General features: G+C 34.9%; 10 protein-coding genes across 10 annotated transcripts; 4 read left to right on the top strand and 6 right to left on the bottom strand.

Annotated features, from left to right (window-relative positions):
* The first annotated feature begins 178 nt into the window (after positions 1–178).
* Positions 179–3,241, top strand: HYPBUDRAFT_151662 (uncharacterized protein). The gene has a single exon (XM_020220611.1). The coding sequence runs from the start codon at positions 225–227 to the stop codon at positions 3,207–3,209; it is 2,985 nt and encodes a 994-aa protein (XP_020079342.1). The 5' UTR covers positions 179–224; the 3' UTR covers positions 3,210–3,241.
* Positions 3,242–3,398: 157 nt separating this feature from the next.
* Positions 3,399–4,208, bottom strand: HYPBUDRAFT_155194 (rRNA-binding ribosome biosynthesis protein; the record flags this gene model as incomplete). The annotated part of the gene is made up of 1 exon (XM_020222091.1): positions 3,399–4,208. One exon carries the CDS (start codon positions 4,206–4,208, stop codon positions 3,399–3,401), a length of 810 nt encoding a protein of 269 aa, XP_020079341.1.
* A 177-nt stretch (positions 4,209–4,385) lies between these two features.
* HYPBUDRAFT_151660 (uncharacterized protein) lies at positions 4,386–5,361 on the top strand. Its single transcript, XM_020220610.1, has one exon. It carries the CDS (start codon positions 4,683–4,685, stop codon positions 5,340–5,342), a length of 660 nt encoding a protein of 219 aa, XP_020079340.1. The 5' UTR covers positions 4,386–4,682; the 3' UTR covers positions 5,343–5,361.
* Positions 5,362–5,598: 237 nt separating this feature from the next.
* On the bottom strand, positions 5,599–8,269 carry DNM1 (dynamin-related GTPase; the record flags this gene model as incomplete). Its single annotated transcript, XM_020219515.1, has 1 exon — positions 5,599–8,269. The coding sequence occupies exon 1, from the start codon at positions 8,155–8,157 to the stop codon at positions 5,599–5,601; it is 2,559 nt and encodes an 852-aa protein (XP_020079339.1). The 5' UTR covers positions 8,158–8,269.
* A 1,332-nt stretch (positions 8,270–9,601) lies between these two features.
* Positions 9,602–11,101, top strand: OST1 (dolichyl-diphosphooligosaccharide--protein glycotransferase subunit; the record flags this gene model as incomplete). The annotated part of the gene is made up of 1 exon (XM_020222679.1): positions 9,602–11,101. The coding sequence occupies one exon, from the start codon at positions 9,602–9,604 to the stop codon at positions 11,099–11,101; it is 1,500 nt and encodes a 499-aa protein (XP_020079338.1).
* Positions 11,102–11,149: 48 nt separating this feature from the next.
* HYPBUDRAFT_118506 (uncharacterized protein) lies at positions 11,150–11,525 on the bottom strand (the record flags this gene model as incomplete). The annotated part of the gene is made up of 1 exon (XM_020219198.1): positions 11,150–11,525. The coding sequence occupies one exon, from the start codon at positions 11,523–11,525 to the stop codon at positions 11,190–11,192; it is 336 nt and encodes a 111-aa protein (XP_020079337.1). The 3' UTR covers positions 11,150–11,189.
* Positions 11,526–11,689: 164 nt separating this feature from the next.
* Positions 11,690–12,655, bottom strand: HYPBUDRAFT_101020 (uncharacterized protein; the record flags this gene model as incomplete). The annotated part of the gene is made up of 2 exons (XM_020218091.1): positions 11,690–11,871; positions 11,950–12,655. 2 exons carry the CDS (start codon positions 12,653–12,655, stop codon positions 11,690–11,692), a joined length of 888 nt encoding a protein of 295 aa, XP_020079336.1.
* A 485-nt stretch (positions 12,656–13,140) lies between these two features.
* Positions 13,141–13,794, top strand: PRE3 (proteasome core particle subunit beta 1; the record flags this gene model as incomplete). Its single annotated transcript, XM_020218229.1, has 1 exon — positions 13,141–13,794. The coding sequence occupies one exon, from the start codon at positions 13,141–13,143 to the stop codon at positions 13,792–13,794; it is 654 nt and encodes a 217-aa protein (XP_020079335.1).
* Positions 13,795–13,839: 45 nt separating this feature from the next.
* HYPBUDRAFT_155189 (putative ATP-dependent kinase) lies at positions 13,840–14,712 on the bottom strand (the record flags this gene model as incomplete). The annotated part of the gene is made up of 1 exon (XM_020222090.1): positions 13,840–14,712. One exon carries the CDS (start codon positions 14,710–14,712, stop codon positions 13,840–13,842), a length of 873 nt encoding a protein of 290 aa, XP_020079334.1.
* A 126-nt stretch (positions 14,713–14,838) lies between these two features.
* On the bottom strand, positions 14,839–15,865 carry HYPBUDRAFT_151658 (uncharacterized protein). Its single transcript, XM_020220609.1, has one exon. The coding sequence runs from the start codon at positions 15,787–15,789 to the stop codon at positions 15,022–15,024; it is 768 nt and encodes a 255-aa protein (XP_020079333.1). The 5' UTR covers positions 15,790–15,865; the 3' UTR covers positions 14,839–15,021.
* Positions 15,866–15,985: the final 120 nt, after the last annotated feature.

Raw genomic sequence — 15,985 nt, 5'->3', positions numbered from 1 at the left:
AACCCATTCAAATGTAGTTTTGATCGAGAAATTGAAAATTTCAGAGTTATAAACTTGCTACTTTAAAGAAGGAGATTATGCGCGGAACTCAGAAATTGTTGCAGCTAAAATCTATTTTCAGAGCAGACACGAACAAATGAAAGACAAAAAAAAGATTACTCATTCAGTCTTTCAGAGAGAAGATTCAACTTCATTGATAATTTTGGTTTTGCCAAGCTGAGAGTATGGAGGACGCTAGAAAACCAGTGGGACTACCGAAGGCTGCTCAAGATCTCACGTCAAGGTCGTCTTTTTCTTCTGAAGACGTTCTTAGTCGGAACAGCAGCAGTGATGATATAAATATAATCATCCACCCTGAACAAGCAGAATCTTCAAATTCAAATGATATTTCCACTCACCTGCACAAACATGCTGAGTTGAGTGAAGGGTCATCAGTCAGTGCATCCACTGAAAATTTACCCCCCCTTGTCTCTGACACTGAAGAAGGAAATGAGTCAAGTGATGCTAGTGATTCATCCGATGAAGATGAATTGAATGAATCTTTATCCACAACTATAATCCAAGAAATTCAAGACGGTGTCTATACTTGTCTCGTGTGTACTTGCGAGATTGATAATAAGTCTACCATTTGGTCTTGCGATAACTGTTATCGTGTCTATGATTTGGATTGTATCAAAGATTGGAGTATTAGAGGATCTTCTACTGCTAACAAAAAATGGAGATGCCCGGCTTGCAACATTGAGCACAATAAGATTCCAAATAGATTTACTTGTTGGTGTGGCCGTGTCACCAATCCAGATTCGAACTCCTTAATCCCATTTAGTTGCGGTAATACTTGTAACTATAAGTATGACGATTGTATTCACAGTTGTGCATCGATGTGTCATCCTGGTCAACATCCGGTTTGTGGGGCTCTTGGTCCATTAATGAAATGTCACTGCGGTAAGTCTGAACGTCAGTTACCATGTATGATCACCCCATATGAATCAGGATGGAAATGTCCGCAACCATGCGAGACAGAATTATGTGATTTAGGCCATACTTGTTCGATCAAAGAATGTCACTCGGGATTATGTGGTCAATGTAAGGAAAGAGTTACTACTAAATGTTATTGTGGAAAAAACGATAAAGATATTTATTGCCATGAAAGAGATCCTAAAATTTGCTATAAAGATAACAAGGAATTTATTGGAGGAAGCAAATGCAATGATACAGTAATTTTGTCTTATGATTGTGAAGTCCATTTTGAAGAATTATCTTGTCAGCCATTACCTTCTAAAGCACCCGTCTGTAAATATTCACCAGAAGTTGTGAGAACTTGCTACTGTGGAAAGACAAGCGTTGAAGATGCTTCAAGAACTAAATGTACTGATCCTATGCCTGAATGTGACAATGTTTGCGGTAAGACATTGAAGTGTGGTTGCACATGTTTGGCTAAATGTCACCCCGGTGAATGCATTTGTTATAATATTATAGATACTAAATGTCAATGTGGGAATAATTCATTTTTGGTTCCTTGTAAGTTTTTACAAGATAAACAATTACCCAGATGTACCCACAAATGTCCGGTTCTTTTGAATTGTCGTCGTCATTACCATAGAGAAGTTTGTTGCCCTTCAGAGCAAGCTGCTTTGAAGCGTGAACGTGAAAAGAAGAAGCAAATCAGAAACAGGACTAGGGCTAACTTCGATGACGAGTTAATGTCGATGGAACCTATCCATATATGTACCCGTACTTGTAATAGATTGAAACTGTGTGGTCAACATTACTGTGAGGCCTTGTGTCACAACGGTCCATGTGGAGTTTGCTTAGAATCTTCAAATGAAGATTTAATCTGTGATTGTGGTAAAACCGTTATTCCAGCCCCTGTTAGATGTGGTACTAAGATTGAATGTCACGAACAATGTACTCGCCCTAAAGAATGTGGTCATCCGCAAGATACCCATGAATGTCACGATGATCTGAAACCTTGTCCTAAATGTACCAAGCTTGTTACCAAATCATGCAATTGTGGATTAAGAAAGGAAATTCCAAACGTTATTTGTTCGCAAACAAACGTCTCTTGCGGAAAGATTTGCACTGTTAATAAGGCCTGCGGTCACCAATGTTCAAGAGTTTGCTCTCAACAATGTGTTGAAGGTGTTCACGCTCCCGTTGAGTCTTGTCAAGCAATTTGTCATAAGGTGAGATCTACTTGTCCTCATTTTTGTAAATTGAAATGTCATATCCTGAAAAAGGGAACTTGTGATAATGTTCAATGTAAAGAACAAGTGACACTCAAATGTGAATGCGGCCGCAGATCAAAGAAGACCGTATGTGGAAGTTCAATCAATGATTCTACATGTATTGGTAATATTTTAGACTGCGATGAATTATGCTCACAAGCTAAAAGAGATGCTGAATTGAAAGCTGCTTTTGGAGTTCAGGAAACCAATGAGAACCCTTATCCAGAAGCAGTAACTAAAGTATACGAAAGACAAAGAGCATGGTGTAGTAAGATTGAACTGGCCATGCTGGATTTTATTAGTGACTATGAAGATGAAGTTGCTAGTGGCATCCCAAATCCAAAGAAACTGTTACATTTTGGTAAAATGAACAAACCTCAAAGAGCATTTGTACATGCTTTAGCTGAGACATATAAATTATATTCGGAGTCACAAGATCCAGAACCTAATAGATCGGTTTTTATCGTGATAACAAAATCAACAACGAAACCTGGTATTAAAATTGAACCTGCAATTCTAAAGGATGAAGAATTTAGACAAAAACAAGTTCGAGAAAAAGAATTGCAACAATTGGCTGCTGATGATGCTTACTTCAATGCCATAGTGATCCAAGATGTTTTCTTTGGCATTGTCAAGGAAGACATTGAAAAGGCAGTTGATTCAATCATGTCCAGCTTTAAGCACAAGGATGCGATTTCAATGCCAACTTTACAGTGGATGACAGAATCTACTTATATCTTATACGATAAAGCTTCTTACAAAGAAATGAATCTTGATCGCGAGAATATCTTATACATGCTAATGAAGTCTAGTAAACAGAAATTACGTGACCAATTAATAGCTTTTGACTGTAAGTTATGCATGGTTGATGAAGCCGCCAACACAATTTTGAAAATTGATGAAAATAGTGTTGTTCCTCAGCGAAATGAAGTCATTAAAGAGAAGCAAAGTTTAAATTCTTTCGATGCTTTAGCTATCGAATAGACTATATATTTATTGGTTATAGAATTGCAGCATTACATAGAAGTTAATGAACTATATGATGTGTATATTAATTTACATAAATTTTTTTAATTTACAGAGAAATGCAGAAGAAGTTAAGAAGGGTCACTAAATGCCTTCATTGGAAACTTCGTTAATTTTTTTGTCAATTTAGTTTGTACTGAAGCCTTTTCATTCTGAGTTTACATCCTTCTCATTAGGTGAAGAACCTTCATGCTCATGATTTGAAGAACCTTCATTCTCATTACTTGGGTTTTCATTCCCGCCATTTGATTTTTTGTGATGTTTTCTTCTTCTCTTCTTTGGTTGTTCAGGCTTATCCTCTTTAGCCGGGGTATCTGACTTCTTCTTCTTGATACTCAAAGGATTAGGTCCTTTTGGTCCCTTTCTCTTCTTCCTTGGCTGGTCCTCTCCTTCATTTTCTGATTCATCGTCTTTATTAATGTAGCCAGCTGTCAGGGCGTTGTTCAACCCACCGGTTAATTTTCTCAGTTCCACCTCTTCAGCAAACTTACTGCTGGCATGACTCAAGGGTTCCATGACCATGACTGACCTATTCATGAAAATAAGTGGAACACCAGGTACTTGACGTAATTGCTTACGCAATTCAACACTTTGAGAAGCAACAACGTAACGATGCTTGTTTTGACCCTCAATATTTGTTATGGATGCAATACACTCGGAAGGTGGTTTAGGGTCTCTTGGAGGATGGTTACAACGACGTCTTTCAAAAGATTTTCCCAAATCGATAGCTGCTTGGTTATTTGTGGCATACAATGCTTGCATACAGCATTGTGTTATCATAGGTTTGGATTCTGATTGTATGGTTCTATCGAGGCCCTTAGTCAAGTTAAAAGATGATTTAATACAAGTCAAGATAAGTTCGTCATCCACTATTGTTTGGAAAGGTTCCCTGAATTTGAAGGTGTGGGTATAAACACCCATTTGCTTCTTGTAAGCTTTGGCTCTCTTTTGTCTCATTGGTTTTGGTAGACTATCTTGCTGGTTGAAAAGAAGAACTTGATGATGGAGATGAAAAAAAAAATGAAAATTCGAAGATCATCGCCATAAACAGACCCATACACCACATACATAATCCAGGAAATATATATTACAGAAACTAATACTGTCAGTATAACAGTAGTTGATAAAGTGATCATTTTCGAAGATAGCTGGCTGAGGGGATAATAAACATTCATCGTCATATTAACGAGTAATGAAGACAAATTTCAGTTTTGTTGGTCTGGTTGCAAACATTGATACTGTTCCGGCTTGACGAACAAAAGAGCCGAACCCTTCGGATAAGGGTAAATTCAGGGTTCTTGAAAGCATTCAATACTATATCATTAACCTATTGCCAGCCATAGGTGTGGTTACTGAAAGTCGCTATGTAAGAAAACAGTTGACCGCAAAGTCTAATTTGGTTATCGCGTCAAACCGAAATGAGGTTGAAAAATGGATAAGATTACTATTGCTTCTTTACCAAAAGCAGTCACCATGCCTTCAAATGTGACATTTATGAAGCTTACGAGAAATTCCAGTGTTCCTTTACGTATTTTCATAAACAGAAAGCGAATTCTACTGACGAATGCTGTGTCTATTAATGAAAAATCAATCATCAAGCTTAGTTCAATGAACATTCTAAAACTATCTAATAACGACTTGAATGACCTAATCGGCGATTTAAAAGAAGATCTCACGAGGATATTTTGTGAAACATCATTGCTGGAGTTGTTTACCAACTTGCACCTGCTAAGTAGGATAGTCATAGACGATTTGGGGAAAAGATGGAAAGTTAAGATGATTACTTCTTTGAATTATATCTTGAATTTAAGATGTAGGATGAACCTTCTTTCTGATAATGACTTGAACTTTCTTATTGAACGGAAAATAAATTTGGCTAATTTACTAAACAATCATGTTAACAACTCAATTCATTTGATTAAAAGAAATATACAGTTTGCTCACATTCTCAAGGAGGACTCTGGTGATATGTCAATGGATACGAATGATGATAAGAAGCAAGTAGACTACAATTGGAAAAGATATAATATCCTTGGTAATAGATCTTTGAATCCGGTCGATCTCTATGTCTGCAAAAGACCAAACGACTAACTCTAATCCTGGACTTGCTACAATAAAATTAAAAGTAATAAATATATCTTTTTGTATAAATAAATTATCTAAAAGGGTATAAGGAATATTTGTAATAATTTATTCATATGATCAGTTGAAAACACCTATACTTGTGTTCTTTGTTTTTTTTTTTTTGGTTTTTTAAGTTTTTTGGGATTTAATTCGTTTCTCAGACAACTTGTATATACAGTTAATTATTTACAGGAAAATATAGAGGATTGTCATTAACCACCGACTAGATAACATCACTAATAACTCTGGAAGCTTCCCTGTAAGTCTTCAATAAGTTAATACATTTTTCACGTTCGACTTGGATAGTCTCATCTTCTTGTAATAATTCATCGAATAAATTATCGTTATATAATTTGACAACTAATTGATTTTGAATATTAGTTTTAACATAATTGACCAATAAGCACATGATCAGCTTAGGAACTTGATCTTGGATCATTTCTCTAACAATGCTAAAGTATGAGATTATCAATCTTCTGATTAATTCACATTCTAATTGTTCGCGTTCACTTAATTCGTTAATTGAATCATCACTCTCAAAAGATGCTTCGTATCCATTGATCATTGAAGATGTTGCAGCGTGTCCATTGGCATGACCGTGACCATTTGCAAGAGGAGTGCCGCTTCTACTTTGTTCATCCAAATTCAAACTTTTCATACCACTGTTAATGGTGCCAGACCCATTGTTGATGAAATTGTTATTGAATTGCAAAGTAGCCTCTTGATGATGTGGGAATTTGAAAGGAGTTGGGTTTAATTGTGCTTGAGTTTGTAAGTGTTGTTGATGAATGACTGGATCCTTTCCGAAAAAGTAATTCAAATAAGATTCTTGACCTTGTGCATTAGTAGATTCACTTCTAATGGAAAAAGTGGTTTTATTTGAATCGCTTCTTTTATGCTTATGAACAGGTTTAATTTCATCATCTACTTGATTAATATCAATTTCTTTGGCCTCTTCATCTTCGGCTTCTAATTCATCATCAACTTCATCTTCAACAGCAGAATTTTTATTCAAAATTCTTTCAGTAGCAATTCTCAATTTTGATTTCAGTTCAACTTCTTTTTGAATTTCTCTTTGTTTACGACGTTCTTCAACAACAATACTCATGGCTTGAGCGGCACCAACAAAGTTAGGATGATTAGTATTAATATATGCTTGTTGAATTTCAATTAAAGATCCAACATACTTGATGGTTGGCCCTAATCTTTCTCTTAATAAATCACTAACAACTTCGATTAATTTACTTTGCAATCTTGGATATCTGTTCAATTCAATGCCGATACCTGAAGAACAAACATTATGAACGATTTTCATTAATTCTTCATAAACTAATTCAACACATCTGTGAGAAGGTTCTTCTAATAATTTAATTTGTGGCTTGACAAGTAAATCAAATGCTAACTCTGGAACAAAAAGAGATGGTCTTGGTCCAGTTGAATTTCTTATGGCGGTTCTAATATCGTGAATTGATAAATTATGAACAGGGTTAATTGATGCTAATTGAGATCCAAAAACTTCATTATAAATGTGATAAATTCTGGCACCACCACATAATTCTTTGGTGGCAATATCGGTTAGAACAGTACCTTCGATTGAATTGATGAAACTGCTGGCAAATTTGGTCATCAAATTTAAAACCAAGACACCTCTATTCTCCTTTGAGTCATTCAAGTTACTTGGAATATCACCGTATTGAGCTAATTCTTGTTCTGTTTGGCCCATTAATGTATTCAATTTAGCCTTAATATCTGGTAAACGATCCCTAATATGATTCATTAAAATTTTATTTAATGTCGCAGACAAGTAACGAGTACCGCATTTTTTAGACATGATTTTGTACGCTGGATGATTGGCAAAAAACTGTTCTTCTGCAATTAGAGAATCCTCTAAAGGTTTGTTTTGCGTGATATCTTGTTGAGAACGGTTGACAATACCAATAAAACCTAACTTTAATGGGTAAACACTACCTTTCAAAATATCCAAAGCATTAGTGCCTTGATCCATTAAATCTAGTTTAGATAAAATACCAACAGTTCTTTTACCCATTGGATCAACTTGTCTTGCTAATTTTAAAGATTCTGAGTTAACTAAATCCACATTAGCAGGAGAAACTGCTAAAATAATACAATTTGGTTTTGAAATATATTCAAGAATCAAGTTACGAGTTTGTCTTTCAATATCAGTTGGTTGATCACCGATTGGAATTTTGGTCAAACCAGGTAAATCAACAAGAGTCAAATTAAGAACTTTAGTAGAATAAATCTTTAAATTAATTGGTAATCTACTAATACCCTTATTTTCACCGGCAATTCTAAGAGTTTCACTTTGAATTTCATTTCTAATATCATGGAAATTATAAAATCTTTTATTTGGAATATGTAAAAATTCCCCCCATTCAGTGGCCGGATTAGTATTAAAAGATTTGATTGAACCATTGGAATAACCGTTTGATTTATTAACATGATTTCTGAGGTGTTGTTCCAAATCAATTTCATCGGAATTTTCATCATTGCTAGATGAGGAGCTAGAATGTTCGAAATTATTTATGCGAGGATCATCTTCTTTTAAATTGATCAACTGTAAAACCAAAGGTCTTCTAGTGACAATTCCAGTACCTCTGGGTAAAAAATCTTTCCCAACAATGTTTTCCAAGACAGATGATTTCCCACAAGATTGTGATCCGACAACGGCCAAGATTGGCAAGTCTAAATCTGTTACTTGAGTGGTGGTAACGATATCTTGAAGTTTGTTGACCACGGGTATAAGATCTTGCAATGACATGGTTTGATGGTGATATGTGAATAGTTTGAATAATAAGCTTGGGGAGGAGGTAGATGAAGGGTCTGAAGATTAATCAAAGAAATGAGTAGAAATTTAAAAAAAAAAAAAAAAACACAAGCAGGTAAGAACAAAATATAAGACAAGTAATTGGACCCAATCAATCGAACCTGGTGTATACCCAAACAACTTTAGATGACTATGGATAATCTGTGGAAGACAAGTCAAGGAAGAGAAACAGAAAAATTCAAAAAAACAAAAAATGAAAGTATTGAAAGTAAATAAAAATCAAAACCTCAAATTTCAAAAAATGGCAAACAGACACGAAAAAAGAAAAAAATTCAAGGTTGGATCAAATGAAAACTCTAACAAAACAAAAAAAAAAAAAGAAAAATAAGAGAAAGAGATTAAAAAAAGCAAAAAAGCTGAGAATCTATTTGAGAATATCCGATTCCAAAGGGTTTTTCTATAATGATGATTTCGATTTAAGAGCCAACAATTGAGCCAAGGTGAAACCGTCTAGCTTAGAAGGACCGAAAAGGTATATTTTTTGTAGAGGTATTTTGCAGGCCCGATTAGAAGGAAAAAAAATCAAGTAGAAGTAAGTTTAAGCAAAGCTTCGAGCAATGCTATCCAATCAGTAACAGATAAATGTACTTGATGTAACTGAAAAATGGTTGTTAAGAGCGATGTAGGATTATTTAAAATACAGATCCGTATAACCGCCAATCAGATGAGCCGAAAAGCAATGGAGTTTAAAAGATCAACCTAGGAATTCAACGGGTGAGAATTTTAGTTGGTGTCTTTAGCAGCACAAAAGAGTCACCACCGAATTCGAGTATAAGTAGTCCAACAACAAGATCAACAGTTCCGGAGCAACAGCAGAATAACTGGGGATTCGGATGGTTCAATTAGCAACACAGTACAAAACAAATTAACAACACGAAGTGGTGAAATCACAAACTTTAAAAGGTAGAGAATATATTACCAGATAAATCTGCAACAACAGCTAGTATGGCTCTACAATGTAAGCAAAATCAGCAATCTCAGTACGGGGTGCCTGGAAATGAGAATACAACGGTTACTCAATCAATTGAAGAAGAAGAAGAAGTAGTAGAACACTAACCTTCTGGTGGCGGCTAATTTGAGTTAAAATTATAAAAAGTTGGCGATAGCAAACGCGCAGACCTTAATGACAAGGTGCACGGGTGTGCGAGGTTTTTGGAAAATTCGCAACAATATTTCTTGAGCGGCGAAAGGTACGGGTTGCGGGATTCGCTTATATAATCAACAAGCTTGTTAATCCGCCAGGTGTTCTGAAAAAAAAAATAGAGGACTGAAAAATGATAGAATGGAATATTGACAAGCACCCGTCAATTGATTCATTCATTAGTGTCAAATACAATCGAAGGAACCGGTACCAAGCTGTAAGAGTCCACATATTATAATGTTGTTTCAATTCGGTCGTGGTAATGCCTTTATGGCAGTGTTTATCATTGGGGTATTAATGATTAGCAGGGTTCAATCACTTCTAATTGATCCAGCTTCAATAGCTCCCCATTGGGAGAATGTTCATTATTTACGTTCCATTGATTTGACTCGTGGGTATGTGAGAGAAACCGACTTGATTGAAATCAAGAACATTGATAGTAAACCCCAACGGGAATATACTTTTACTATCAATGATGGATTTGAAGTAGTTCCAAAAGTTTCTATACTTGCAGTTTCTTTAGTTGATAAGGCAATTGAAGTTGAGCCAACATCAATTGGAAAAAATATTTTCAAATTCAAATTACCATTCCCAATAGCTCCAAATCAAAATGTCGAAATTAAAGTTCGTTATATTTACACCAATGCTTTAACTCCATTACCAGCTAAGATTGCAATGGATGAAAAACAAAACCTTTTAGCTAAACTCAATAAATTACCTTATTCTCCTTATCCAACCAAAGAATATTCTTTAACTTTCACTGGTTTACTGAAAGGTCAAGAAATGCAATTAAATCTCCCAAATCTTGATGAAATTAAAGCTTCATCGGATTATAATGTTCCATCAACTTTAAAACCAAGAGTTGAAGATAAGTCATTGAAATATGGTCCAATAATTGATGATATTCCATCATTTAGCATTGAACCAATGGGATTATTATATGAACATAATAGACCAATTGCAAAAGTTAATAATTTACAAAGATCGATCTGGTTACCAGCTTCAGGAGTTGATCAATTATCGATTGAAGAATACTATGAATTGACCAATGACGCTGCTGAATTATCCTCAGGTTTTTCCAGAGTGGATTATATGAAAGGTAGATATGAACATATTCGTAAACATTTTTCAATAAGTCATTTGGAAATTCCTTTGACTTCAAATAGAAACTTCGATGATTATTACTATACTGATCATGTCGGGGTTGTTTCAACTCATCAAGTGGCTCAAAACCATTTAATTTTACAACCAAGATTCCCAATTTTCGGTGGTTGGAATTATAATTTTACCTTAGGTTGGAATAATAAATTTAGTGATTTTGTTCATAAAGTTTTAGATCAAGAAGATACTTATATTATTAAAGTCCCTCTTTTGAATACTGTTCGTGACGTCTTTTATGATAATGCTTATATCAACTTTTATTTACCAGAAAATGCTGAATTTGTTAACGTATCAAGTCCCATTGATTTTGAATCAGTTAACGTCGATAATGAATTAAGTTATTTGGATGTTTCAAAAGGTCACGTTAAGGTAACAGTTCATTTTAAAGATTTAATTGATGATTTACATAAACTTGATCTCTTTGTTAGCTACAAATACACTCCTTCTCATTACTGGACTAAAGTTTTGAAAATTGCCGCTTTTGCCTTTGTTGGTTTAACCAGTTATTATTTGATTGGTTTAATCGATATCAGCATCGATAAAGAACACAAATCAGTTGTTGAGGAAAACAATTAACAAGTTTAGAAAAAATTAATAATTATATATTAAATATAAATTAGTTGTATTTTGTATCGTCAAGTCATTATATAAAGAGATATACTCATCATTCAATTCCGTATTGTTGTTTTAACTTTTCAAGTTCTTCCTTTCTATAAATGAAATCTTCATGCGTTAGCTTTGACTTTTCAACTCCGTGAAGATTAGCCACAATATACCTCCCATGTAAATTTATACCATTCAATTCTTTCAGAGCCTTCTGAGCAGAATCCATATTGCTATAAATAACGATGCATGTTCCAGGTTGAGCATCTTTTGAATTATCGGGAACTCGAAGTTGATGGATATTACCGTACTTACCTAGAAGCTCGTATAAAGAAGACGCGCTGATATTGAAAGGTAGGTTCTTGATAAGAACAATGGGGAAATCGAAGGATGACATCTTGTTGGGGTTAAGGAAAAGCCTTGTCTTTTAAATAGATTTTTCAATTTTTATATCAATCAAAATAGAGAAAAATAAAATAAAAAATACATTTTTGATGCGAAAAAACTACAGTTTGATGAACGGTAATTGTTGAATCTATTTATATTGATAGTATATATACCTCAGTAGTAGTCGTTATCTTTGATATCGGTGACAAGTTGCCTTCTATAATAATGCTTTTTTGTAAGATAACCAATTGCACAGATACAGAAGAAGAATAAGTACTTGTACTTTGAAAGCATGGAAGAGTCGTCCAATGGAACAACGGGAATATCTTCAAGATTTATAGTTTTGTCACCATTTTCTAAAGGTCTATTCATTTGAGAAGCGTCTGAGTACCTGGAATCCAGAGCCCCAAGTTTCAAAAGCTCTTCTTTAATACCAAAATCCGTGATTTTAATGTCACTTATATAAATATCATCATGAGGTCTATCATTAGAGTCGGTGGAAACTTTATTTAAAAGGCTCAAAGTGTCGAATCCGTCAATAAGCTGACCAAATACAACGTGTTTCCCATCCAAAAACCCTGCATCCTCGGTGGTGGTGATGAAAAATTGTGCACCGTTAGTGTTAGGGCCAGCATTAGCCATAGAGAGTCTACCCTTCTTGCTGTGTTTGATATTAAAGTTTTCGTCAAGAAATTTCCCATCGTTGAAGACAGAATGACCACCGGTGCCGTCTTGTCTTTCGAAATCACCACCTTGAATCACAAAATTTTCAACAATTCTATGAAAGATTGATTTTTCGTATCCATACCCAAATGTCATATTTGATAATTGCAAAAAGTTTTCGGCAGTGATAGGAACCACAGTTCCAAAAAGTCCGACTTTCAAAGACCCGATTTCAATGCTGTTCCCGTAGACATACAGCTCCCCCTTCACTTGTTTCGATAATTTGAACTCAACCGTATGGGTAACAACAGGATCATTAGACAAGTGTTCCAATTCCTTGAATGACAAGCGATCTACCGAAAGATCTGTTTCATGCGGTATGATCAACCCTAAGCAACACGTTGAAAAGATCGAAAGTACTATTAAAACCTTCTGATACAAGCGATGAGAGCTAGATCTCCATGGTATAAATATCATTTTTTGTACTTTAAGCTTGCACTAAACACCCCGTAATGCAATAAACCAATCCAACAGTCACCTTATAGACTATCTAGACCCTATATATACCTATCAGACCATAAAAAGTAATACGTATGTAGGGTGTTGCAGAATTCCACCGTCAAGACATTTGTTCAAACGCGGTAAAGGGAGCGCACGTGACCGGGGATGTACCGATATCTTTTGGCAATAGAATGTACGGATCGTTCCCATCAGTTTTTCATTTCCTCAGAGAATCAAAAATAAAGTGGCAATTTCGAGAGAAAAGAAGATAGACCTTGTTAAAAGCCAGAGGAAATCGAATTAGACAATCTAAAAGTACAATTAATAGCTTCAACGTTCAATCCCAGGTTTAATTGTGAACTCTTTTTAATTAGCCTTCCATAATTGAGTGCTTGCCAATACCAAACTAGTTTTAGAGATTTAGAGAACAAATCTATTTTGCATATACAAACAGAATTAATATGAACGGAATCAATGTCGATATCAATCACTTGAAGAAAGGTGAAGTGAATTTGGGTACTTCCATTATGGCGGTTACATTCAAGGATGGTGTTATATTGGGTGCTGACTCCCGTACAACCACTGGTACTTATATTGCTAATAGAGTTACTGATAAATTAACTCAAATTCATGATACTATATATTGTTGTCGTTCAGGATCTGCGGCAGATACTCAAGCAATTGCTGATATTGTTAAATATTATTTACAACTTCATGCTGCTCAATTACCACCAAATGAAAAACCAAGTACTGAAATTGCTGCTAACGTTTTCCAAGAATTATGTTATAATAACAAAGATGCTTTAACTGCTGGGATCATCTGTGCTGGTTATGATAAGAAGAACAAGGGAAGTGTTTACTCCATTCCAATTGGAGGTTCTATACATCAACAAGATTATGCCATAGCCGGTTCCGGTTCAACTTTTATCTATGGTTGGTGTAATGAACATTTTGAAAAAGACATGGAACAAGATCAATGTATTGAATTTATTAAAACAGCATTATCAGAAGCCATAAAATGGGATGGTTCTTCTGGTGGTGTTATCAGAATGGTTGTATTGACAGAAAGAGGAGTCGAAAGATTGATTTTCTACCCAGAAGAATTTCAAAAATAAATATAAATTTATATATATACTCTAATACTATACTAAGAAGATTATCTAATGTATTTGCGAAGAGATTAAGTTTCGTTTTATGTCAATGAAGAGTTCGAGATTGTGTCCCTTTTCTTGTATATACCCCTTTTCACACAATTTTTCACAATACACTTCGTAGACTGGCATGTAGCGGTCAATAAACTCTTTCACTTGATCATCGGTCATACCTGTCCCGGTGATTTTTTTCAAATTATGTTCCTGTTCAAGTCTCCACACATAAACATCTTGGACTGATTCCGTTTTGATATAAATGAAATAATTAAACATTGACCAGATCTTCTGGTACTGCTCTAATGTTTCATTCATTTCTTCCAAATGGTAAAGCCTATGCTTCTTAAGTACACTATAATCAACATCAGAACTTAAATATTTCAAGCGTAAATTATCATTTGGTATTGGCAGAAATCCATTAAACCAACCCTCGAAAATCAATACATCCACCTTACCATTTACAGTGTTCCATTGATCTTTGGGTGACCGGTCTCCTTCACCACCAAATAGACTTTTATCATAAAATGGAATTTGGACTGGTTCTCGCTTATTCAATTTGTCAAAAATCTCTAAAGCTAAGTCGATATCATGTGTACCTGGCAAACCTCTTCCTTGAAGGAGTTTGTTGTCTTCCAGGATGCTTTTAGCAGTCAATTGACTTTGCTCTTCATGCCTTAAATATAAATCATCCATCAGGAATTGCACAAATTTCAAGTCTGGGAATTTATTTGACATTTCTCCGAGTAAATGTTCACATAAGTATGATTTTCCTGATCCTTGTGGTCCATTTACTCCCACAATTAAAGGCTGCTCACTAGCATCAAAATCATGTTTTCTCAATACATCAGAAAGGAAAGCAACTGCTTTAGTTAAAGGTGTCTCCATTTTGAAAAATATAAAGAAGTAGTTAGGACTAAAAGTTCCACAATTTCCGCGGACTAGTTTATCTTTTATCAAGTATCGCACCTTCTATAGCAAGGCTTTTACTAGTGTTATATGAGATATGGTAATGAGTATATTTGAGTATACAAGTACAGTTTTTAAAGTTCGATCAATAAAAAAGACAAGAAAGAAGAAAAGTCATGAAGAAATTGAATTTCAAAGTTTTGAGATATGTTTGTAGTCTATGTTTGAATGAATTCTATTACTTAAAACCCATTTATATTGATCTAATGAGAGTCATGCGTCATTAGTTTAGATAGCTTTAGCTTCTTTCAATTTGGCAACCAATTCATCGACAGAATCGACCTTGATACCAGCTTCTCTAGAAGCAGGTTCTTCAAGTTTCAAGGTTTTCAATCTTTTAGATAATTCGATACCTAAATCGGAAGCCTTTAATTTCTCTAATGGTTTCTTTTTAGCTTTCATAATATTTGGTAAGGAGGCATATCTTGGTTCGTTTAATCTTAAATCAGTGGTGATAATCATTGGTAATTTGGCACTTAAGGTATCGGAACCACCATCTACTTCTCTGGTGACCTTAACATTATCTCCTTCGACTTCAACTTTGGAAGCGAAGGTAGCTTGGGGCCAGTTCAAAAGACCAGCCAAAATTTGACCAGTTTGGTTTGAATCGTCGTCAATGGCTTGTTTTCCCAAAATAACTAAATTGGATTGTTCCTTTTCTACAACTTTTTGTAAAAGTTTCGCAACTGCCAATGGTTCAACTTCTTCGTCCCCAACATCCACTAAAGTTGTTGAATCGGCACCTTTAGCTAGAGCAGTTCTTAATATATCTTGGGCTTTGGTAGGGCCGATAGAGACAGCGTGGATTTTTTCAACTAATCCCTTATTAGCTTCTTTCAACCTGAGAGATTCTTCCAATGCAATATCACAGAATGGGTTCATACTAAACTTGACACCTTTGGTATCAACCCCAGTACCTGCCTTGTTGATTCTTGGTTTGATAGCAAAGTCAATCACTCTTTTCACAGGAACCAAAATCTTCAATTTGTTAGACATGTCTTAAGTTATATACTCGTCTGCTTGTACTTTCGAAAAGTGAAATCACCAAAGATTGACTTGAGTTAAGGCTTTCGTTGAATTTTCAATTCTTGAATTTTCATTTTTTTTTTTTCTCTACATTTTTCATACAAAAAAACCTGAGAACCGAAACCGGAATCTGACGCTCTCACAAAGAAGAAATACATTGCAAAAA

This window comes from Hyphopichia burtonii (assembly GCF_001661395.1).
Source record: "Hyphopichia burtonii NRRL Y-1933 unplaced genomic scaffold HYPBUscaffold_1, whole genome shotgun sequence".
NCBI classification, from domain to species: Eukaryota; Fungi; Ascomycota; class Pichiomycetes; order Serinales; family Debaryomycetaceae; genus Hyphopichia; species Hyphopichia burtonii.
The sequence above is the reverse complement of the archived record's forward strand: the minus strand, read 5'-3'. Positions and strand labels throughout refer to the sequence as shown.